The 26,334-nt window shown below is 37.0% G+C and overlaps 2 protein-coding genes across 2 annotated transcripts; one reads left to right on the top strand and one right to left on the bottom strand.

The window, feature by feature from the left end:
• Positions 1 to 1,154: 1,154 nt before the first annotated feature.
• LOC113070328 (H-2 class II histocompatibility antigen, A-U alpha chain-like) lies at positions 1,155 to 3,840 on the bottom strand. Its single transcript, XM_026243592.1, has 4 exons — positions 3,706 to 3,840; positions 2,217 to 2,462; positions 1,708 to 1,992; positions 1,155 to 1,563 (listed from the first exon to the last, which is right to left on the bottom strand). Exons 1-4 carry the CDS (start codon positions 3,761 to 3,763, stop codon positions 1,361 to 1,363), a joined length of 792 nt encoding a protein of 263 aa, XP_026099377.1. The 5' UTR covers positions 3,764 to 3,840; the 3' UTR covers positions 1,155 to 1,360.
• Positions 3,841 to 13,539: 9,699 nt separating this feature from the next.
• On the top strand, positions 13,540 to 15,145 carry LOC113070357 (macrophage mannose receptor 1-like). Its single transcript, XM_026243637.1, has 4 exons — positions 13,540 to 13,776; positions 13,893 to 14,256; positions 14,368 to 14,706; positions 14,802 to 15,145. The coding sequence occupies exons 1-4, from the start codon at positions 13,540 to 13,542 to the stop codon at positions 15,143 to 15,145; spliced, it is 1,284 nt and encodes a 427-aa protein (XP_026099422.1).
• The last annotated feature ends 11,189 nt before the right edge of the window (positions 15,146 to 26,334 follow it).

The raw sequence follows: 26,334 nt of genomic DNA on the forward strand, positions 1-26,334 counted from the left end.
ATAATTAAATGCATGTGTGTGCATCCATATACACAAAACAACTACACAGAGCACACACACATACACCATGCAAACACATGGTGTATGTGTAAAAGTGAGTACGTCTGATTGTCTAAGAGCCACTGTTTTAATTGAGTTTTAAAGGAGGTGAATGAAGGACACTCGCGTATCACAAGGGGCAAGCTACTCCAAAATTTACCACCTATTATTGATATTACATTTTGTCCAAAGGTGGTACGTCTAAATGGTATCATACAGTCCCCTTTTATAGAGGCCCGTGTACCACCTGCAAAAATATGCACTCTTCAGGCCTCTCTATAGACCACAATGCAACATGGTTATGACGTCACCGCAGATCAAGTTTAATATACATTACATGAATTATTTTCCTAAATATTGAAAACAGCCCAAACATACCTATTAGGGATGGCCATGTCCTCCGAATCACATCGGAGCATCAGCATAAAGTTAACGATTCAATGCATTGATTTATAAAAGTGTGTGTTTTTTATATGTGTGTGTTATATCACAATGCATTGTTTTTGACATTTGCATCGGTAAAATCTAGTTCTTTTCTATGTAATTATTATCCAATATTTTCTATGTAGACTGATTTCTCCTCCCCAAGCTGTTTGCCAAGTGCATTCTCTCATCACTGCTGTTAAGTGAATACGATACATCTCAACACTAGAGAGTCACACAGATCATATATTAACATGGCAGAGATAGAGCTGCATCTTCCACACAATACCTGCAAATCCAGTGTTTACAAGAGAGATGCCAATTTAGAGAAAAACCCATACCCTTTGTAAAATATTTTCTGTGTGAACTGGAAGCTGCGGCCCACTTTATTTCAGGACGGTGATGTATGGAAACTCTAGGTTTTATTTGATGCAGACATTAAACTTAAGCCTGAAAGGGTTAATGTGCGTTTGAATGCTTACAATGGTCATGAAGTGCTTAAAATAACAATGTAAAGACAAAACAAAAAAGCCATTGATATGTAAATCAATTTAACCAGATTAAACAGCCAGTTTCTGAGCATTCAGCTGCACGTGAATCAATGAGCTGTTAGTCAGTGGATAAGATCTGATAAAAACAATAGTAGAAAGTGACTGCTTTATATCACTCTAAAATACACTTCTACACATCTGTGCCTTCTCAGTCCCTGCGAGCTTTATTTCCAACGGTACACACAGCAATACACTGCCATAGACATTTCAATTACATTAATATAGCTTTATCATAGTAAAAGATCTGAAACATGTTCAAAACTCTGAGACACAATTTCAGTTCATGACAAAATCATCTACTTTTAGCATGAAGGTAGCATTACTGATGAACTGCTAATGTCATGTCTTCAGAATCCTGCAGAAACGGTCTTTGACTGGGTCCACTGCAGTAAATGTTTGATGCTTTTGGCCATGTCTGGCGTGTCAGTCACAGTTGCTTTAATGATGAAGAAGAGTCCAGTAGCGACTCCCAGAAGCCCCAGAGTCAGTCCCACTCCACAGAAGAGCGCCGGACCCACGCCGGGCAGGACAGCAGCCGCCGCCGGGACGCCTGGGGATTAGAGGAACATGTTAGATGAATTCAGTGTATGAATGTGAGGACAGCTGCTGAGCAATCCTCTCAGCGCTCGCTGTTTCATCTGTCACAGAGTCAGTGCTGCTGATTTTAAATCATCTCTCTGTAAACGGCTCTTACTCCATATTCTGGTCTGCGGTTGGCCCTGGATCGCTTGGTGGTTCACTGTGCAGCTGTAGATGTCTTTCTCTTCAGGAGTGATCTTCAGAGAGGAGAAGACGTGGAAGGATCCGTCTCTATTCGGCCGGTACTGACTCAGACTCACGTCTTCTGTCACAATCACGTTGTTCTTAGCCCACGAGACATTGACAGGTGGAGGAAAGAAGCCCATCACGTGACAGATGAGTGTGTTTTCAACACCCAGCTGCACATCGTTCCTCGGATAGATGGACGTCTCCGGAGGATCTGTGAACACACATAACTGTGTTGAACTCTGCAGCAGTACATCTGACCACTTTCAATTAAAATACTTGAATAAGAACACTAATGTCATATTTAATACAGTTGAATTCATAAAATGTAGCTCATAAAGTTATCTGTTAAATATATGACTATAAAACTGTACTTTAAACAGTTTTGCATGAGTTTAACAGTAATATAATTTTCCACAGTGCAAATTCATGTCGTACCCATCTCCTCTGGTGGGCTCTTGTAAGCTTTAATGAGTACAGCCAGGTTTTGTTTGCATACTTCTTGGTCTGCAACACTTGCTTCATAAAATCCTGGAAAGCTCATAGGATCTGCGAAATCAGGTAACGTAAGGACTCCTGTCTTCTGATTGAAGTCAGCGTGCCACACCTCCTCCCCGTCAGATCCGATCATAGACTCTTTATCTGTTCCAGAACATCCAGTAATTGAGAAATCGTTATGCTCTACTGAAATGGAAGAAACATCAAAAGACAAATTAGAGATACAGAGTCCCAGACAAATAAACTGCACATCAGATATAACTAATGTGTTTAGGGAGTTAACACGAAACCTTTTTTATCAATTATTCAAAGCACCAGGCATTTCTAAATGAGCAGATGTTCTTTACAGCCGTTGTTAACACCCAATTTACTAAATGACCACTTATAGCTAACTAGTCATCCGTTAGCTAACTAGTCACATGATGATCTAAATAAATGTACAGCAGGGTTACACTTTATTTTAAGGTGTCCTTGTTTCAGTGTAATTAAACATTTAAGTACTGAGTAATATTAATAAACTACATGCACTAACTATATGGTTGCATGAAATAATATGTACTTACCATGTAACCATGTAAATGTATGTTATGGAACTACTTACAGATTGTAATTGTAACAGGCAGCTACTGTGTGTTACACATGAGTCTGTTACACAGCTACTTATACACTTAACTACAATCTTGATACACTGTATTTTAAGTAGCTTATTTCTGTGTACTTCCATTAATAATTATGTTGTATAAAGTCTGCAACACATATGTAACAATATTCTGGTTACATAAGTAGCTGTGTAACAGACTCGTCCTTGTAACATGTAACAGTAGCTGCCTGTGACATCTACATTCAGATAAAGTGTTACCATTAGGATTAGTGTTACTTGCATGTAATTGTGCATAATTATTTGTCATTATTAATGTAAGAACATGTAACATTACAAAAACTCTTATTTCAATGTTTGAATTGGTGTGTCTTAGAATATTATTTAAGTCTATTGTCTTAATGATTAAAGCACACTGGTTTGTAATACAAACAGTTTTAGAGTTGACTGCATGTGGTTATTGTCCTGGTTATTTCCCTACAGCAGCTAATAAACACTTACTTCTGCTTTAAAGAACAAGGTGGATTAGAATGGTTTCTGAAGATCATGTGACACTGAACACTGCAGTACTGATGCTGAAAACTCAGATTTGATCACAGAAATAAACTGAATTGACCACTAAAATGTATATGTTTTTATCAAAATACATGCAGCCTTGATGAGCATAAGAGACTTCTTTAAAAAAAAAAATCTGTACTGATGCCAAACTTTTAACAGGTAGTGTATATTGCTTAAAGAGTTAGTGCAAACATGAAATCATACATCTGTGTACAGGATTTTCATATAAAAAAAAACAGTGTAAATATTTTTATATGCAAAGTATGAACTTACACTGAGCATGAGCTGAGAGAAAAGCAGTGAAGGTAAGAATGGCCAGATACAGCTCCATGTTTGTCGATGACAGAGGAACTTTAGCCCAAGTGAATGAGAGCAGGCAAAACTTAGTTTCAGTTTGTTAAACACCTCCTCTGCTCAGAATTTAACCCTTACTGCGACACTGCTGTATCCAGGGGTGGAGGGGGAAACAAAAACACTGAGGGACTGTCTCGCTGGTTACACTTTAGATTAGCTGTCCTTAACAATTATGTACTTACGTTCTTTGATTGCACTTACATTTAAAGTACCTGCATGTTCAATCTTTAGTTATAATAGTGTACTTGTCTTGTATATTTAAGTTGCAAGTTCACAAAATAACTGCAATATTTTAACTTAAATTGTAACTAATCTGCAGTCTCTGTTTACAGGTGTAAAACACTTTTGTTCATGCCTACAGCAATGTGATTAATATACTATATATTGTTCAATGCATTATTATGAATGAAACAAAGGATTTCAGAATGCAGCAGAATACACCAATGTAAATCCAGTGATCACATTTAGCACATTACAGCTGCTCCGGAAGTTTGATATCATATAGTTGTACACCTCACATGCTGTAAACAGCATGCAAATACTGCCTTCTCAGCAAGAAGGAAATACGGTTTCATTTGATAACATTAGTTACTGCATTACTGTACTTAACAGGAACTAACAACACATAATATATTTTAAATCATTCTTTGATGGTGTTAGTTAATAAAAAAAAATCTTGTTCATGTCAGGTCACAGTACATTAATTAATCCAAACAAATACATTTTAAATAAGCATTACCACTAAAAACGTATTAAAATTAATAAATGCTGAGGTCAACATTAACGAAGTTTAATAACTTGAACGTCTTTACAAAAAACTGGTCACACTATTCACAAAGAAATGTACAATTACCATATCTTACGTTATAGGGACTCCATTGCTAGCACCAAAACCCACTACTACTCTAGTTTAATCACTGCCAATAAAGGAAACTCAAAGTCACTGTTTTCCCTACGTAACAATATCACCCGACCCCAGGACTTACTTCCCGCTCAGTTGTATAGGATCTCCTTTTGCAACTGCATTTTGTCCTTCTTTACTGAAAAAATTAAAAACATCCACCAGCACCTTGGAACAATCCCTCACCTAAACATCTTAGCTGACTTTCAACCATTCATTCACTCATTCTCCTCCTTCCAGCTCCCCGCTATTTTAGAAATTACAGAACTCATCCGGAAAACCAAGCCATATACTTGTCAACTTGATCCGCTATCTGCTATCATTCACTCCTCTCTCACCACTGGAACTGTCCCTACATCCTTCAAAACTGCTGCCATTACCCCAATTTTGAAAAAACCTAGTGCCGACACCTCCGACTTCAATAACTTATGTCCTGAATACAATGTACCCTTCATCTCCAAAATCCTTGAAACAACAGTTGCCTCTCAACTCCATTTCTCACCTATCACATAATAACCTGTATGAACAGTTCCAGTCCAGTTTCCGCCCACTCCATAGCACTGAAACAACAGCACTTATCAAAATCCCCAACGACCTTCTTATGGCAGCTGATTCTGGACTCCTCACCCTCTTCATTCTCCTCGACCTGAGTGCAGCCTTTGATACCATCTGTCACACCACCCTCCTCAACAGGCTTTCTTCCATCGGCATCACCCACACTCCATTAGGCTGGTTCACATCTTATCTCTCTGGCCGCACTCAGTTTGTTCAGCTAAAATCTTTTAAATCCATTCCCTCCTCCATCACTACAGGTGTGCCCCAGGGCTCTGTCCTCGGGCCCCTACTTTTCATCATTTACCTCCTTCCACTCTGCATTATCTTCCACAAATTTAACATTCACTTTCACTGTTAAGCTGATGACACCCAGCTCTACCTCTCCACTAAACCCTCGTCCACTCTCCCGCCCACTCTGAAATAAAAACCTGGTTCACCCAAAACTTCCTCAAATTAATCAGTTACAAAACTGAGGTTCTCCTCATTGGTACCAAATCCACTCCATCCAAAACTGATAATTTTTCTCCCCTTTGGATAACTCCTCCGTTTCACCATCCCCCCAGGTTAAATGTCTGTGTGTCTTCCTTGACGGCACACTATCATTTCAATCCCACATCAATACCATTTCCCGGTCTGCCTACTTCCACCTACGAAACATCAATTGCATCCACCCATCAGCAGTGCAGCAGAGCCACTGCTCCCTACGGATGCAGTGAGAGTCCCTCCATTAGTCGCGTTTCCTTGCTTACTCAGCATTGGACGGGGCTCCCCTCCTGGTGCAGCAGACCCGTCGGCTCCCTTCAGTCACAGGGCCAATTTTCATTCTGTCTTTTTAAGTATAATGTATACTTGTCAGTGGAGGAGGGATCTCCCTCACGGTACACCAGACCCGTCGGCTCCCTTCGGTTGCTGTCGGAGTCCTACATCTGATGCATCAAACCAAGCCTCATTTTCAGTTGCAAGGGGGACTCTCCCTTCTGGTGCAGCAGATCCTCAGCTACCTTCGGACACAGTCCCTCCATCAGTCGCGTCTCTTTGCTTATTCAGCATCAAACAGGGCTCTCCCTTCCGGTGCGCCTTCTCTCTTAGCGCACATATTTTGGGGGGCAACTAAAATTTTGCTCTCTTGCTGCTGTCCCATGCCTTTAAGCTTCTTTTGGGGAGTTCTTTGGGCTTGGACTATGTTCCAGGCACAGAGCATTCCCCCAGGACAGCACACCAAAATATGCTTACTATTTGCTATCTCATTAGATGTAAGGGTGAACTCTTTAAATTATGTTTCATTTACAAAGTTTGGGAGGAGCACGATCAGATAATCAACCAATTTGGCACAGACACATCTCGTTTAGCTAACCATCTTAACTATATATACACAATCTCCCTACCTCTTTCCTGTGACAGTTTTTCGGCATCACTCCTCCACCCCAACTCCTCACTTTGAATGTATTTTTATCCCACATTAAAGATAGGGAAAGTAGATAGGGAAAGTTCTTTGGCTTTGGGCTATGTTCCAGGCCAGGAGCCCTCCTCCAGGACAGCATGCCAAAATATGCTTAATATTTGAAATCAGATTAGATGTAAGGGTGAACTCATGAAATTATGTTTTATTAACAAGGTTTGGGAGGAGCATGATCAGATAATGAACAAATTTGGCACGTTTAGCTAACCATCTTAACTAGCACAACAGGTGTATATATATGCAGTCTTCCTACCTCTGTCCTATGACAGTTTTTCTGCATCCCCTCCTCACTTCTAATCTATTTTTATCCCACATTAGGGATAGGGGAGTTCTTTGGGTTCAGGGTATGTTCCGGGCCCCAAGGCCTCCTCCAGGAAAGCACACCAATCCACAAACCACATCCAACCCACTCTCTCTTCCAACTGTGCCTACTGGTTGGCGCTAAAGAGCACTGACCACCAAAAAAGTCAGGCAGAAGAACTTTATTCAACCTGAACAATTAGTCTTACAACATCCATCACAGCTAACATAGTTATCTGACATATTTATATTAAACTGCACACTTTGTAAATAACATATCTGAACACTAATAACATACCTGTACAGTTACCTAAACTTTTTTCCCCTATACTTCTATTTCTTTATGTATAGAACATTATTTATTATTTTTTGATTCCTTTTCTTATATATTAGTGTTATATTCCATCCCCATTGTGTTATTCTTTTGTATGTTGTACTTTCTTCTACACTGGAAGCTCCTGTCATCAAGTCAAATTCCTTATCTCTGTGTAAACACACTTGGTAGTAAAGCTCTTCTGATTCTGAATCTGAGGACAAACGTGAGGTGAGGTGGATTACTCATGGAAAGAATTCATGTTCGACACATCTGCTCTTCGTTTTCTTTTGATTTTATGGTGGGTTGCGAACCAACTTAAAATGTGCGCCACCTACTGTGATGGGGTGTGAAGAGAATGAACTAGGCATTCCTAAATCCTATTTTATCCCATGGTCTTTCTGAATACTGGATTCTGATTGGCTGGCTTTGACTGCATTTATTTGTTTTCCTGAATTAATACCGTAGTTTAATAAGCTGGTAATTGTGAATTCCTGGTACCCTAATGTTTGTAATTCTTCCTTAAGAATCCTTCTCTCTCTTTCATATGCCTTACATATCTTCATGAAGTGCTCTGCTGTCTCCTTTATTAAACTATTGTCACATAAACCTGTGTAATGCTTCCCTATAATGTGTAAAGTATGATTTAGATTTGTTCTCTTTTATTAAGTTGTGAATTATTTAGATTTTTTTTATGGTTCATTGAGTCTTGTAATAGTGCTGACCTGTATGGCATGAGTCCCAAAATGTCTGCCATTTCTTATTGCATGCTTCTAAAATAAATTGTTATCCTTCTTATCTACCGAGTGAAATGTTTGAATTTGGTTGATTCATCTTTAATGATTCTTTGGCTATTTTTGCATGTCTGCTTAGCACACCTGCTTCACTTCCTGATGGCATGTGATGCACATGATGGCGATGTTGCAAATTTTCTTTGGTCACATGAAGAAAGTTTAAAAAGTTTTTTAACACTTAAGTTTGAAAGTAGGAGTCAATTTCATGAATTCTCAGATCTTGAGACTTAAATGGTACTTTGGGAAGCTTGATAAATAATAATCTTACAAACATTTTATGATAACGATCTTTTAAAAAGTTATTGCCTTTGGTTTTGGATGTTATCTCTTCTCCAGATTTTCCATTGATTATATCCTTGTTTTCATTACAGTAACATCTCTTCTTGCATCCAGTTTGGTTTTCTTTTACACTCTTAAAAATAAAGGTGCTCAAAAGGTTCTTCAAAACAATAGCATAGAAGAACCATTTTTTTGTTCCACAAAGAACCATTCAGTCAAAGGATTTTTAAAGAACCATCTCTTTCTTACCTTTTTATAATCTGAAGATGTTAAAGGTTCTACTTGGAACCATTTAGACAAAACAGGTTATTCTATGCATCGTGAAGCACCTTTATTTTTAAGATGGTACATCTCTGAGATTCTGTTCCTGAGATTCAGACACTGGGCAGCAGGTCCACGAGTTTGGGATCTGTTGACTGTTGTCAAGAAGCAATTCAATACAGCAGCCTTTTATCTGCTATAGAGGTGAGTTTTCCCCAGTTAACAGAAACACATTTAAAATAAAAGGTTATTAATGTTGCCTATTTTCTATGGTGACTTTAACTTTGTATTTCTGTAAACGTGTTGATCAGAAATCACACTGTCAGACCGTATTACGTCCTGTAATACAGCTAAATAACACCACTCGGTCTCATCAACATGCTTGCTGTTGATGTTATGCAGATTTAAGGATAATATGTAGTCTGTTAGTATATATGGCATGATGTCTCATGGATTTTTTCTTGCGGGTCTTTGAGATAAGTGAAAAGCTGAAGAGCATGGGACTGGAAAGTGAGAGGAAAATAAGCTGGAGAAAGAGAGAGGTGTTTCATCAGGAGAACAAACATGCAGACAATTCAAAGAATGACAGTAATAATCAATTTACTTCTTTAAAGTGACCTATAAAGCCAATATAAAATCCATATTCTTTGGAGTTAGTTGTAGTGGGATTACACTTGTCATAGATCAGATACTACGTTAATAAATCTAGATCAACCTTCTTACAAGAGTAGACACTTCTTCAGGAACCTTATCATTTATTGCTCGAGCTTTAAATATCTTGTAAAACTTTTGATAACTCATACAGTGATGTGGAATATGTAAATATTTGTAAACACACAGAAGAATTGGAGGGAAATCTTATGCACATAGTGTGGGAGTAGCACTTTTCATTTAGTTATGCAAAACAAATGCAAAGACCATGGAAAAGTTGCTAGTTTCTTTGAGCTTAAGTTACAATTTCACAAAAATTATTCCCTTTCTGTTTAGTTTAGTTTATTAAGATCCCCATTAGCTGCTGCAAAAGCAGTAGCTATTCTTCCTACATTATACAGACAAAAATGGAGTGCACACATTCATACATAACAATATAACAACATACTAAAAATAAAACAACAAAACAACAGCTCTACATTGTTCATTATCACAGTGCACAGTTACAGCTATACTACTATAGGGTTCATAATTTTCACAATGTTTTCCCTCTCTTCAACCATTCATATAAAAAAGCAACAAATATAAATAATAACAATTATTCTAATGTAAATAAATAAAGTCTTAATCTTTCACGAAAAGTCATTGCATTCATTCCCAAAATCAAAAACTGCGGAAGAGAATTCACCATTGCTCTATACAGCACTGTCTTTTGCATAAGGTTAGTTCGACACGGACGTAACAAAAAGCAACTCTCTGTTGACTGACGAGTGGAATATTGATGCACAGCACTAAAAAAAGATGGTCTGCTGTATAGTATTTCTGGTATTTTTGTAATAATAATTTTTCTAACAAAGTTAACAATACAATAATTAATCCTACTTTTTACACTTAGCCAAACTAACCTAGTATTCAATTGTCTAACACTAGTCCTGAAAGGGCAACTTAAAACTACCCGAGCAGCTTTTTATTGAGCAACTTGCAATTTTCTTAAATTCATTGCATTTAAATTATGTGTAATCTGAAACAATAATCAAAATAATTGTAGAAATATGAATCCATTAGGAATAGCTATTAATTATTATTGGATACTGTATACAATGGAACAGTGTGGATTGGACTGAAGAAAGGGACACAGAATGATGGTTTTGGTCTAATGGAGATGATCCACTCACAGAACAATGCTTGGGATGTTGGAGAACCTTTGTGTGAACCACATTATTGTGCTGCATTTGTTAATGGAGTTTGGACAAGTTATATATGCTCACATCCAACAGGCATTTCATGCTACAGTGGCGAGTTAAGAGTTTGTGTAAATATATGTTTAGCTGATTTAATTATTATTATTTATTTTTTTAAAGTAAAAGAAAGCACTGGATACGTCAAAGCTTGAAATAACTACTGCAGAAATCATTACACAGACCTGCCACCATCCAGAACTCAGAGGAACAAAGCCAGCTCAGCAGTAGGGTTACATCAGGATGAAGGGTCTGGATCAGTCTCGTTTGGGACTCTTGGGAATGGTTTGACAAATGGAGCAACTTTTATATTTTATTAAACACACAACCCCAAGTTCATCTACTTGTAGAAAATCCAATTATGCCACCTGGGGGAGTTTCATCCAGGAAAATAGAAATAACCCCAAAACTTATTATGAGGGTCACACAGATTCGCATCTCTAATAAAAAAAAATGTAGGCAGGAAACATAGGGATCAAATAAAAACACCAAATATATATATATATATATATATATATATATATATATATATGTATATAAAAATCAATCAACAATATACAAATATTCAACAAAAAAACAAACAAAAAACACACTAGTTCAAACTAGAGGTAGACAGGACTCACACGGAGCAACCAACTAGTCTGTATGGCTCCAATACTCAAATTAATTATCCCCCACTCAATAACCAATATTAAATGTAGGCAAAAAATTTTGTTTGCAATAACCTACCTTAAAAAAAATCGAAAAATATTGACTAGCAACGTAATGAAAATGATCTATTTGAAAAGGAAAATGAAAAATCAGCATTTGATCTTTTTTTTTCATGTGCATTTAGGCAAAAGCATTTCATACAGTAGTTATTTAGTTAAAACAGGTGCATTGTACATATTAATGGAAGTATAATTTGGTGTTTTCAGGTGAGTCAAACTTGGTGTCAGAGGTTTCTACAGTTCAATTTCCATTTCCAGGTTAATCTGAACCAATCAATGAAATGCATATGTTTCAGGAAATGTTAAAGTAATTATCAACACCTCTAATAAACACGCATATGAGGGGCATGGGATTTGCTAGACTACATGGCTAAAGGTATGGTCCATATTGCAGTTTTTCTGTTGTAGACAAAAACTGAACCAACATGTACAAGTGACTCAAGATCCTTTGTTTTGTTTTGCTTATGGGCAGGGTTACCCAGAAATAACAGTAGTGTTGCATCATCACTCTTTAAGATGTATAGGACTCTCCTGACGTGACAGTAACAGTTGAACGTATGAGGATTTACAAACAGAAAGGTAAGAAATTATAACTGGAATAAGACTTTGAATGTTTCTGAAAGAAGTCCTTTATGCTTACCAAGGCTGCATTTATTCAATCAATGATACGGTTCTGAAATATTATTACAGCATAAATAACTGTACTCTATTTTAATGTTTTCAAATGTGATTTATTCCTGATGCAAAGCTAAATTCAGCCGTCATCAACCTTCAGAAATCATTCTAATATGCTGTTCAGTTATTATTTACAATGCTTACTATTGTGAATTAAACTGAATAGGAGTGGTGATGGGGAGGAAAAATTGGTTTCCAGAGTACATTTATGTTTTCTCTCTGTGCATTAAAGACATTTGACACAAACTGCTGCAACACTTCTACCTCAAACAACAAGGTAAATATTAATGATAATAATAATAATGGCATGCTCTTAAATTTGCTGAAGAATTGCCTGGCATGGGGAACGAAGTGATTGTTCAAATTATTTTGTTAGTTTTTTGCGTTACACTCCAGTCTCAAGACATCTTCAAGATAATCTTTTTTCCCCAAAAAAATGTTTGTCCAGATGAGACGCGTAGACATGCAAATGAGCTTTTTGAATATGAAAATTATTCACATCTTGCCAGCACAAAAATCAGCATGTATTTGTTTGTTTGTGCGTGCGTGTGTGCGTGTGTGTGTGTTCAAAGTGTGTGAAGCCAAAAGCCATATTACGGTGCAATCCCAAACGCCCCATTCCATTCTGATGCTCATTCTTAAGTTTAAATGTTAATAAAAGTATCATTTTAGGCATTCAGGTGCGCCGAACTCTGAATAATATGGCTGCTATAGTGGGTCACTTTCAGTTTAAGGCTAATATGAAAGAAAAGAGTGCATCAAGCCTAATGTTTTGAAGTAGAAGGACTTCGAGCCTGGCCCATGTCCAACAGTTTATCAGAATTACTGGCCTGAACCCAACCCAAGCTCGCCTTTTTCCCCCTGTTCTCCCAAAACAGCTTATACTACTTTTCCAGCTATTAAAATAGTTTAGCATCGTATGTAATGGCCAAGTGACTGTATTTCTATATTTGACTATATCAGGGAACGCATCCACTGGTCAGATGTACTGCATACTGTGGTTTGAATAATGTAAGTCACTTTGAATAAAAGTATCTTCCTTTGATCCTGTGTTGCAGCAGATTAGATCGTACTAGATCGATTAAAAGGTGAGTATATTTGGATGATAAATCTAGGTCTTTAGATCATATAAGACTAAAAACTCTTCTTCTGACAATAAGTTGTCATTCAATGTCAAATGCACGCTTTCTTATTACGTTACAACATTTTTTATTATGCTAATGATAAATGATTGGATGTTTCACCGTCCTCTCGGTGGTTGCTGCTCTTTGTGATTTTTGTGCTCTTTGGCTACGGCAGTCATTAATAGTTCATGTCAAATCGCTGTTGTCGTTCCATCAGCTGTTGTTGCTCAATGTCCCTAGTGAGTGTGCATTAATTTCCTGCAGAAGTGTGACACAGAATGATATATAACTATAATCCAACAGTGAGGATCTGTGTGTGCAGTCATGGACGGGAGTGTGTTCGTGCTGCTTCTGCTGTCAGGTTGGTGTGATCATTTGTGATCTGGATTTATGAGGATGTGTTCACATACAGATGGTATAAGTGTTGTTTTTAACAGGGCTCCTATGCAGAGGTTCTGGTATTTTTCGTCAGTACTACTATATAAATACAGCAATGACGTGGCCAGAGGCTCAGCGTTACTGCAGAGAGAGATTCATTGATCTGGCTACTGTAGACAGTATGGATGATGTGAACAGGCTGGTAAATGTAGTGGATGCTGGATACAATGGATCCGTTTGGATTGGACTGAAGAGGGCAACACAGACCCGCTGGGCTTGGTCTAATGGAGAAAACAAAACTTCTGAGTACTTCAACTGGGCTCCAGGACAGCCAAATGAGGGTGCTTATTGTGTATCGACATATAACGGATATTGGTATGATGCACTATGTAGCACTTTACGGTATTTTACATGCTACAAGGGTGAGTTCTTGTAAAATTAGGATACACAGTTTAGCAATGAAACAAGTGCTTCAAACTCAGATTTTTGTCTTCGCCTCTATCAATAGGAAATGCTACATACATAATACAGACTGCTAAAAACCAGAGCGATGCTCAGAGCTACTGCAGACAGTATTACACAGACCTGCCCACCGTCCACAACTCTGAGGAAAATGACCAGATTACTAAGATTATAAAACCTTCTAATAACTTCTGGATCGGTCTGTTCCTGGACTCTTGGGAATGGTCTGATACATGGAGTCGCTTCTTCAGACACTGGGCAGCAGGTCCACCATCAGCATCTGGGGACTGTGTTGGCATGTCAAGAACCAACTCTGGCAGATGGGCTCAGTACAGCTGTAGACAACGGACTCCTTTTATCTGCCATGGAAGTGAGCATGTCTAATGCAGTTTGTTTTAACCCAAAATTATTTTGTATTTAAGGCTTTAATCATAATTAATGTGTTTGTGAGCTATACAATTCTGTAATTTCCCTCCTGAAGGGCCTGTTGTACCCGAGTACCAGTTCATGAATCAAAGCATGACATGGCTGGATGCTCAGAGTTACTGCAGAGCGAGGTTCACTGATCTGGCCGCTGTTACAACTATGAATGATGTGAACAGACTGGTAAATACAGTGACTCCTGGACGCAGTGGTTCAGTCTGGATAGGTCTCCATGCTGTGGACGTGAAACGCTGGGTCTGGTCTATGGGGGACATCTCCCAGGAAAATATGTGGCATCCAGGAGAACCCAATGGTGATGGAGAGTGTGTGAGGAGTTTTAATGGAAGCTGGTATGATGAGAGCTGCAGCACCGTCCTCCCATTTGTGTGTTTTAATGGTGAGTATCCCACTGTCACCATTTGATCTCCTAAGACACGGAAGATACAAACACTGCATTAACATAGTTGATCTTTAGCTTGTGTTTCTGAACAGACAGCGCTGGTTTGATGATTACACATACTGCCGTCTCATGGAGAGATGCTCAGAGTTATTGCAGACAACACCACACTGATTTGGCGAGTATCAGGCCAGAGCAGCAGAATCTGATTGGTCATGAATCATCGCTCTGGATCGGTCTGTTCCTGGACTCTTGGGAATGGTCTAACCAATGGAGCCACTTCTTCAGGCACTGGGCAGCAGGTCAACCATCCCTGAGTTCAGGATCTAGTAACTGTACCGGCATGTCATTAGCCGATTCTGGAAAATGGGCTCAATACAGCTGTGATGCACAGCAGCCTTTTATCTGCTATGGAGGCGAGTTTCATTCAAACAAGTGAACACTCTTTAGGACACTCTTGCAACAGACATTACCAACAACTGACATGCTTTCATTTGTTTAGCTCCCCGCTGTGTTGAGGATGACATTAACTCTGTGTTTCTCTAGATGACAAGTTAATCAAAAACCAGATTGTCAGACTGAAATTTTCCTGTACTGGGAAATGCACATTGAATGATCCTTCACTACAGGCGGCCATTCTGAATGAGGTCTGTATCACTTTCATTGTCAATTCTGAATAATTAACTGCACTGGCAACCGTTTTAAACAATATTACCCTTATTTCACATTGTTGGTTGTTGCTGTCATTGGGTTTAATTTGATTCTTCCTCGCTGTTCTTCCAGATAAGTACAAAGCTGAAGAGCATGGGGCTGGAAAGTGACAGAAAATTAAGCTGGAGAAAAGGACAAGGTGGAGAGGTGTTTCATCAGGAGAGAAAACCTAGAGCCAGTTCAAACACTGCATGCAATAAGCTGTAATAAAAAAAAAAGAAATATTTACATCTTTAAAGTAATCTTTAAAAACAGATTCAAAGAATATAAAAGTAGATTATTAGCAAGAGTAGATTGTTTTAATGAACTGTGAAGTAGTTGTAGAAGTAGTAGCATAGTTTATCTTGAATGATGATAGTACAATAATATATTTATTGGAAGTGATTGTTAAATTATTTTCCTATGACGTTTCCTTTTCTAAATTAGCCATGTAATATTATAACTTCGAAAGGAAATATATTCAGTAAAAGCATTTAAAAAAGTATGATGCCATCATTCTCGTAATTAATTTGATTAGCAGAAATATTACGCATATTATTCCCATTTTCAGGTGATGCCTAGATATGATTGGAAGTTTGATTAAATGTAGAAACTTTAATAAACTTTGTTAAAATTTAAATTTGCTCTATAAAACTGAAATTTGCCTTTCAAAATAAGATACTCTCTCATGGAAATAGGCGGGGGGGGGGGGGGGGGGTACTTTGCACTCCCCTTTCAGGTCTAAGGTGAAAAAAGACAAATGAAAGTCACTTCCAGATTAACAGACTTCAAAACATTAACAAACATGTATGCTAGATAGTACATGAAGTATATGCATGTGTTCATACGGGTGCTTGGATTCCTTGAAAATGCATGAATATTAATGAAGTGTTTCCAAGGTTTAAAAATGCTTGGATTTGGGATTAAAAGCTTGAAACTGCTTGGAAATGCAGTTGCATTGGTTTTATAATAATTTGCTTTCTTACAGAATCATCTTTAAAGAATTTTACATTGAATAAGCCTAATTACTTCGTATAAAACAAAAACAGCTCAACTCGTGTTAGCTGGTGTGATTATAAGATGATCTGCTGGTCTTTATTGATGTACGACCCTAAGATGGAACAAGGGTGCGTTTCTCAAAAGCATGTCAGCATCTGATGTCAGCATCTGCCATCTCAATATGGACATAAATACATAAACAACATCACCAGAACTGTTCTTAGTCATTTCATAAGCATTTTACCATTTCATTTGAGTAAAACTAATGTCAATTTAAAGGTATTAACAGCGTCTCGTCAAAATAAAAGTTAATTTTTACATAAAGGCACTGTGCTAGATATATTACCATTATTTAGTAGAATGTATGTGAAACTGCTACTACTGTTGAAAAAAATTAATGAAACTTTTTAAAGAGATAAATCACACAATATTTCTTCCATGTTTTAATTTTAATAGCAAATCCCCTTTATTTACCAAAAAATAACAACCCAAACTCAACTCAACAATGTGTTTTTGTAATGTTTTTTAACCTTAAACCACATAAACGCAATGTATTACACCAAATACACTAAATAAGGTTTTTTTTTTGCGGCATCATATGACCCCTTTAATACTGTTGCAATTAACATGAAATCTGAAAATGAATGAAAAGTGTTGAAATCATCCATTTCAGTGATAGGGAATTGTTGCTAGTTTTCTGTATGTTTTTATCCCAAATTGAATTAAATTAATGAAAAGTCTATGACAGTGATCCTCAAATCTGGCTTGCGAGATCCATTTTCCTGCAGAGTTTAGCTCCGACTCCAATTAAACACACCTCCCTGTGATTTTCTAATGATCCTGAAGACACTGATTAGCAAACTCATGCGTGTTTGATTAGGGTTAGAGCTAAACTTCGCAGGAAAGTGGATCTCGCAAGCCAGATTTGAGGATCACTGGTCTATAACATACTTTGGTTAAAAAAGCAAGCCATTTTAGTGCATGTCTCTTTAAATGCTAATGAGCTCCGCCCTTCTTCCATGGGGTGGCAAGCAGTTGAGACTGTTTATTTTAACTGCATTTAGCCACAAAACTTGCTAACTCATTTCTTCTGTAGGTAAAGCTGGATCACAAATGATTCGTGCAAACAAATGCATTTGGGTAGATCAGGGTGCATTATCTTCAAAAACAAATGTATTCCACTTTGTCTTCAACGGCTCAGACGTTGGGAGTAAATAACGATTGCTATCTTCATTATTACATCCAACAATAGAAAGCCTCAATCGCTTTGAACAATGTTTCTTAATCAGTGGGTCGTGGATCATTCTATACAGGGTTGCAAGACTTTCTCTGTGTTCTCTGTGTGACAGCAGCACAGCCAGTAAATGCGCTTCACAAAAGGCTCATTGCAACAGTGACATCCAACAAACTGTATTTTCGAATGTTGCATGTTGAATAATTATTACCGTAACTTTCTAACTCTATTTCCAAACATTCCTATCACAATAATTTAATGCTGCCATGAACGGCTCTTATTGGACAAGGTCTTACTCTCTTTATGTAATGTTAATTTGCTCTTTTTACAATGCATTGCTTTGCCAGACCTACTATACTGTACGCAGCCATCGCCTGTTAGCAAAATGCATCAGAATCAAGCAGATGCACACATTTCTGGAGGAGAAACACTCTCCCCTGGCAAAGCATTATTTGGAAGCTGAATCGTTTGTGAAACTGGCATACATGTCAGATGTCTTTGACCAGCTAAACCAGGAGTGTCAAACTCAGTTCCTGCATAATTTAGATTCAACCCTAATTAAACACACCTGAATTAAGTATGTGAGGCTTAAATGCAATCCAGAAAGGGGGGATTTAATAGCACAATAACATATGATTTAAGGTGAAGAACTCAAGTATGTATGTCAGTCAGGTTTCAGGTCCCACCATAGCACAGAAACTGCACTTGTTAAAATTACAAATGACCTGCTTCTTGCGTCAGACCAAGGCTGCATCTCATTTCTAGTCTTACTTGATCTTAGTGCTGCGTTCGACACCATAGATCATGACATACTCATAGATCGATTACAAAACTATACAGGTATTCAAGGGCAGGCTCTAAGATGGTTTAGATCCTACCTGTCCGATCGCTACCATTTTGTTTACTTAAATGGGGAGTCATCTCATTTATCAACAGTAAAATATGGAGTGCCACAAGGATCCGTCCTAGGTCCCCTTCTATTTTCAATATACATGTTGCCCCTTGGTAATATTATTAGAAAATACGGAATTAGCTTCCACTGTTATGCTGATGATACTTAGCTATATATCTCAACGAGACCAGATGAAACTTCCCAATTATCTAAGCTAACAGAGTGTGTTAAAAATGTAAAAGATTGGATGACCAATCCTTTTCTTCTATTAAATTCGGATTAGACAGAGATATTAATTATTGGACCAAAAAAAAAAAAAAAACACACAGGATCTTGTACATTACAATCTGCAACTAGACGGATGTACTTTTACTTCCTCTACAGTCAAAACTTTTACAGTCTCTGCACTGGCTACCTATTAAGTTATGTATCAGAAAAAAAATTATCATTACTTACCTATAAGGCCCTAAATGGTTTAGCTCCTGCATACCTAACTAGCCTTCTACCACGCTACAACCCATCACGCACCCTAAGGTCACAAAACACTGGACTTTTGGTATTTCATAGGATAGCAAAAGGACTAAAGGAGGTAGAGCTTTTTTACATTTGGCTCCCAAACTCTGGAATAGCGTTCCTGATAATGTTCGGGGTTCAGACACACTCTCTCTGTTTGAATCTGTTGTGTTCCTGTAGCTCAACTGGTAGAGCGTTGCGTTAGCAAGCAACCTAGCGCAAGGTTGGGGGTTCGATTCCCCGGGAACACATGTTAGGTAAAAATTGATAGCCTGAATGCACTGTAAGTCGCTTTGGATAAAAGCGTCTGCTAAATGCATAAATTTTAATTTAATTTTAATTTAAATCTAGATTAAAAACGCATATCTTTCACCAAGCTTTCGAATAATGTATCTCTTAAATTGTGAGTGTAGTTGCATCTGATCAAATGTGCATTCTTATTCTTCAGCTTGGGTTAAACTAATTAATTTTACTTTGTTAGATCAGCAGCTATGCTAATGATGTCTCTATGTGTTTCTCTGTTTCTGCTGGATCTTCATCCCGTGGTAACTAGGATTTACACAAGCTCCAGTCTGGATCCAGAACACCTGAAAAGAGATGATGCTGACCCTCAGAGGACCCCGGATGATGCTAACCCTGAATCAACAACAGAACTAACAATTATTGCTACAAGTGTGACTGCATCATAGAATAATTACTGTTAATAATGTTCATCGTCTGGCTGATTACATCTTGTTATATTTTTCTGAAAAATCCTGTCATATGCACATAAACTGACAGTCACCACTTATAAGCTACTATTAAATATTGTAGAAACGTAATTTTCTGTAAAGTTGCTTTGTAATGATTTGTATTGTAAAAAGCGCTATACAAATAAAATTGAATTGAATTGAATATGTAAACATAAATTAACACAGTTGTAAAGTGCTGGAAAAACCTGAAAATGCACCTTGAAAGAGCTTGAATTTGACTTTGGAAAAGTTGTAAAATCACCTAATTTTATTATATGCATAATACTATAATATATAATAATACTATAGTGTTTTTTTTCTCCTGAATTTACTCTATTACTTTTACTGTAGTATGGTTCAATAACATGTTTAATCTGTGGCTTCAATGGACTCATTTGCTAAGACCTCACCACACTCAACACAGTGGTATTTCATCCATTGAGGAGTGACAGCATTAAAATACACAATGCTGACATCTGGGACGCCACTTTTTGTGTTATGTATTCAATGCATGTCTGAAACAAAAATTGACATTTAATTATTTATTTGGGGCATTTGGAGTTTTTGTTTTGTTTTTTCAGGTATTGAAATATCCCAAATTAATAAGTACAGTAATCTAGCAAAGTTTCTCTAAGTATTTAAAACCTCTGGAAATGCTTCATAAACATCATACACTTCTGTAGTGATTGACTTTTTAATAAGGATCAAATACGAATGAAAACCAACCTGTTTGTTCCTCAGTATCTTCATGTTTGACTCTGAACGGTTCTTCTATCTTCACGTCTTCACTCTCCTCTTTAATGACCGCCATCTTTATAATAGTCTGTGGATCTCAGCAGGAGTCTTTCTATGTGTTTGGACACTCTGTCATGATTGAGATGAGAAGAATTAACAGAAATAAAAATAAATGCAAACCAGTCCGATGAATCTTTTCAGTTTGACAAAGTGAAAACATGGGTCATCCGATAAGATTTGAGGTGCAAGTACATTAACCACTTACATTACTCAGTTGAACGTACAGTAAAAGCAGTCTTCTTCATGAGGATCTGAGTGTGCAGATTAAAAACTAGCCTAGAGCACCATCTGCTGCTAAAAACTAAGCTCAGAATCGATTCCAGAGAGAATCGTGATGCATTTGGAAAATCCCAGAATCGATCCACAAATCGATTTATAGTCGCACCCCAAGTATTTACACTGTTTTATCCATGTGTGTCATCAGCAAGCGGTGAATCGAGCGATTAGAAACAATTATGGATTCAGAGGTATTTGATTAATTTGACTCAGTTTCTGTTGGTCCATCATTACTTGTCAATAACTGAATTCGTGTTCATGATAAACTGATTCATGATTCTGTCAAGGCCATTTCACAAAGGACATTGAGTCGTGAGTATCTAGTTAGCTTTCAATGCGGAATGAGAAATGCGGAAAGGGACAAAACCTGGGTGGTTTCACTGGTGACGTGGAGGCGGAGCCTCTATGAGACATTTTAATTATTTATCATACAGAGACATGAATAAAAAAAATACAGAATGTGGAAGATTGTGTGTAATTGAGCAGCAAATAAGCAGTTTTTTTCTGTTAATAATTTCGATTAAATCAACAGAGCCTTGGTGAACAGAAGATAATTTTTTCAAGCTTTTGAAAGGTGGAGTGCATCAGGGTTCAAAAAGGCTTGAAAATCAAGAATAATCAATCTGTTTTATTTAATAATTATTTTGTTTTGTTTGGTTTTGCTTTTGATTTGTTATATGTAACCCGACCAGGTTCATTATGTCAAATATAATCATTATTATGCTAAATTTACGTTTTAAGAGATTTGGGATGAAATGATGTGCCAGTCTTGTACTTGGGTAAAGTTGGTTTTATATTCAGACATTCGGACTTCTGCGTTCAATAACTTTGTTAATATGCACTTGAAAAAGACACTTTCGGTCAAGTATCATTACCGACCATGATGAGTACATATCAGAACACATTTTTATGTCGAACTCGACGTTTTAAAGACGCTGATGAACACGCTTACCTCTAGGGAGTGTCGTGACGTCATCGCCTATCTGAGGGACTATCTACAAATTACGTGTTTCTATTAAAAATAAATAAAAAAAACAACTGTTTTTATTTATTTGCCTGCAAATGAATAAGAACTGTGTTGATTTGTTGGTTTTAACAATGATATGATTTATTTCAATAGGTTTTGAAAGCATGGGTCAACTTCTCTGAAGCAAGTTGGAACATCTAGTCTGGACACTACAGAACATACTAAAGCCCATCTCTTGCTGTTTTATTCACCTCTGTTTTTCTGATTTTAAGTATGATAAAGACTTAACAGTGTAACAGTGACCTCCAGGTGTTGAAAATGAAAATGGCTGAACTCTTTTATGTTTTTCTGTTTTATGACATCTTTGTTTAACATTAAACTCACAATTCATGTGCATTGATTGATGTTTACATTCCTGCAGAAATGTCACTTTGCATGGTACTGAATCCATCAGATTATTGACAAGTACTCAGAAATCATGACAGCAAACACGATGTTGATTTTGGATGAGCATTTCTAAAACTATGGCAAAACTTTCCTCAAGATGGTTTATAAGAATTTGTGCTTCACATATATATTAAATTTGTACCATCACTGTTTTTATGGGTTTCCACAATGACTTTTCCACAATCCACTTCAACAGCTTTTGAAAGAAGTAACCTAGTGCTAAGTTGCAAAATATTTATTTGACTCTCAATTACATACATTAAGTCTTTAATGTACAAGTATTTAATATAGATGTTCAAAAACTACAGTACCATCACTGTATTCAGTTTCTCTATTTACACACCTTCAGTTCAATAACTTTTTAAAGGAGTCTCAAAACAAAACAAGCTGCTAAATAATTATCTGACCCTCTTCGTCATATCAGGAGTACTGAAAGTACAATTATTTGCTCTAAAAGATACATTTGCAGCTTCCCTGTATTATATTGTATGTTTTTCTTCATAGAGACACCCCCTTCAGTTCAATAACTTTTTAAAGGAGTCTCAAAACAAAACAAGTAGCTAAATAATTATCTGACCCTCTATAACATATCAGGAGTACTGAAAGTACAATTATTTGCTCTAAAAGATACATTTGCAGCGTCCCTGTATTATACTGTATGTTTTTCTTCATAGAGACACCCCCTTCAGTTCAATAACTTTTTTAAAGAGGCTCACACTGTTACAAAACAAGTAGCTAAATAATTATCTGACCCTCTATAACATATCAGAAGTCTTGAAAGTTAAAGTATTTTCTCTAAACAATACATTTACAGCATCTCTGTATTATACAGGGGCATCACAATACATTAGAATTTCGTGGAAAAGTTCATTTGTTTCAGTAATTCAACTCAAATTGTGAAACTCGTGTATTAAATAAATTCAATGCAGACAGACTGAAGTAGTCTTTGGTTCTTTTAATTGTGATGATTTTGGCTCACATTTAACAAAAACCCACCAATTCACTATCTTAACAAATTAGAATACTTCATAAGTACACATTTTTAGTGAATTGTTTGCTTTCTGGAAAGTATGTTCATTTACAGTACATGTACTTAAATACTTGGTCGGGGCTCCTTTTGATTTAATTACTGCCTCAATTGGCGGGGCATGGAGGTGATCAGTTTTTGGCACTGCTGGGGTGGTATGGAAGCCCAGGTTTCTTTGACAGTGGCCTTCAGCTCATTTGCAATTTTTGGTATCTTGTTTCTCATCTTCCTCTTGACAATAGCCCATAGATTCTCTATATGGTTCAGGTCTGGTAAGTTTGCTGGCCAGTCAAGCACACCAACACCATTGTCATTTAACCAACTTTTGGTGCTTTTGGCAGTGCAGGCAGGGGCCAAAAATGATTGTGTATCCTAGTGAACCAAACTGAGAGACCATTTTGAAGGCTCAGGAAACCTTTCCAGGTATTTTGAGTTGATTAACTAATTAGCATGTCACCATATTCTAATTTGTTGAGATGAAACAAGACCAAACAATGCAGATGAGGTGAAGGCCACTGCCAAAGAAACCTGGGCTTCCATATCACCTCAGCAGTGCCACAAACTATTCACCTCCATGCCACACCGAACTGAGGCAGAAATTAAAGCAAAAGGAACCGCTCCCAAATATTGAGTACATGTACAGTAAATGAACATACTTGTTGTACTAATTTATTATTATTATTATTGGTCCTATTAAGAATTCTAATTTGTAAAGCTAGTGAATTGGTGGGTATTTGTAAAATGTGAGCCCAAATCATCACAATTAAACTTAAACTACTTTTATTTTATTTATAAATGTAATTAATACACAAGTTTCACAATTTGAGTTGAATTACTGGAATAAATGGACATTTCCATGACATTCTAATTATTGAGATGCACCTGCATGTTGTGCCTTTAGAGAGACACCTTCCAGTTCAATAACTTTCTACAAGAGGCTTAGACGGTTACAAATTCTTGAAATACAAGTATTGGTCATAAAACATACATTTGCAGCATACCTGTTTCTTCATAGGCACACCGTAACTTCAATTCCAGTTCAATACCTTTCCAAAGAGTTTCACACGGTTACACCACAAGCTGCTAAATAATTATGTGACAATCTTCAACTTATCAGAAGTCTTGAAATACAAGTATTGGCCATAAAACCTACATTTGTAGCATCCCTGTGTTGCTTCATAGAGACACCATAACTTCACTTCCAGTTCAATACCTTGTTAAAAGAGACTCAAACCATTACAAAACAAGCTGCTACATAATTATGTGACCCTTTTCAACATATCAGAAGTCAGGAAATACAAGTATTGGCCATAAAACATAAATTTTCAGCTTCCTTTTTTTTCTTCATAGACACACTATAACTTCACTTTCAGTACAATATCTCTTTCAAAGAGGCTCACACTGTTACAAATCAAGCTGCTAAATAATTATGTGACCTTGTAGAACATATCAGAAGTCAGGAAATACAAGGATTGGCCATAAAACATACATTTGCAGAATCCCTGTGTTTCTTCAAAGACACACCATAACTTCACTTCCAGTTCAATACCTTTACAAAGAAGGCTCACACGGGTACAACACAAGCTGCTATCTAATTACGTGACCCTCTTCAACATATCAGAAGTCTTGAAATACAAGTATTGGCCATAAAACATACATTTGCAGCATCCCTGCTTCATAGACACACCATAACTTCACTTCTAGTACAATATAATTTTAAAAGAGGCTCACACGGTTACAGAACAAGCTGCTACATAATTATGTGACCCTGAGAAACATATCAGAAGTCAGGAAATACAAGTATTAGCCGTAAAACATACATTTGCAGCATTCCTTTGTTGCTTCATAGACACACCATAACTTCACTTCCAGTAAAATATCTTTTTAAAAGATGCTCACACTGTTACAAAACAAGCTGCTACATAATGATGTGGTGATCTGGTGACTGTGGAGGCCATTACAGTTACGTGAACTTATTTTCATGTTCAATAATCCAGTATGAGATAATTTGAGCTTTGTGATGTGAAAATCCTAGTAGATCCAACTTTTTTTTTTAAATACTCAGACCAGCCCATCTATCACCAACAACCATTCCACGTTCAAAATCACTTAAATCCCCTTTCTTCCTCATTCTGATGCTCGGTTTGAACTTCAGCATGTCGTCTTCACCTCATCTAGATTCCTAAATCTTTTGAGTTGCTGCCATGTGATTGGCTGATTAGCAATTTGTGTTACCATGCAATTGAACAGTTGTACCCAATAGAGTGGCCTGTATATGTACTGAATGTGTGTGCTGTCTTGCATGGAGATTATGTGCCACTACTGGAAAAGGTTGGCCATAGACATTTTGCTGGCATCAGGTATAAAGCACTTTGAACAAACAGTTTATTTCCATGTTAGACACACAGAGATTAATTATAATCCTATCTACCTTCTAATAATTGCAGTGTCAAAACAGGTGTTTTGCTCTGTATGTGGGAAATCAGAAAAAGGCCAAACAGAGGAGCAAAGCACCAGGGTATTCACTATGCCATTTCTGCCTGTTGACTTCATATGTAAATTGAAAACAAGCGTTTTTTGTTAAGCTCTTATAGGAGCTTATGCTGAAAGTGTGTTTAAACAGCAATAAAGGTGTCTTGCGTATTCGATATGTTATGGAATTACTTTTGTAGTGTTTGGTTTATGTTTGATATTAGTCTTTTGGTGTACTCAAGGATTACTCATTTATATTATTTATATTCTTCAGTTGACACATAAAAGGTACATTTTCTTATCATTAAGTAATGTTTCAACAGGATGTAGGATAAGAAACCACAGTTGCATCTGTATTTTTAACTGAGCTTATCTGTATCACCTCATTGTCATGTCATATCAACCCTGCGCTGACCTTTACGGGTGGGGGGGGGTGGAATTGTTGACTTAGTAGGACATAAGATATAAAAACATTTTACATGTACCAATCAGACAAAAATTGTGTGGTGTATTCAGATGATGTAACCCCGAGTCTGTTTTCCTGTTCCTTTTATTTTAATATTTCATTCTTATCAATTATAATTA

Source organism: Carassius auratus, unplaced genomic scaffold (assembly GCF_003368295.1).
Source record: "Carassius auratus strain Wakin unplaced genomic scaffold, ASM336829v1 scaf_tig00003761, whole genome shotgun sequence".
Classification (NCBI taxonomy): domain Eukaryota; kingdom Metazoa; phylum Chordata; class Actinopteri; order Cypriniformes; family Cyprinidae; genus Carassius; species Carassius auratus.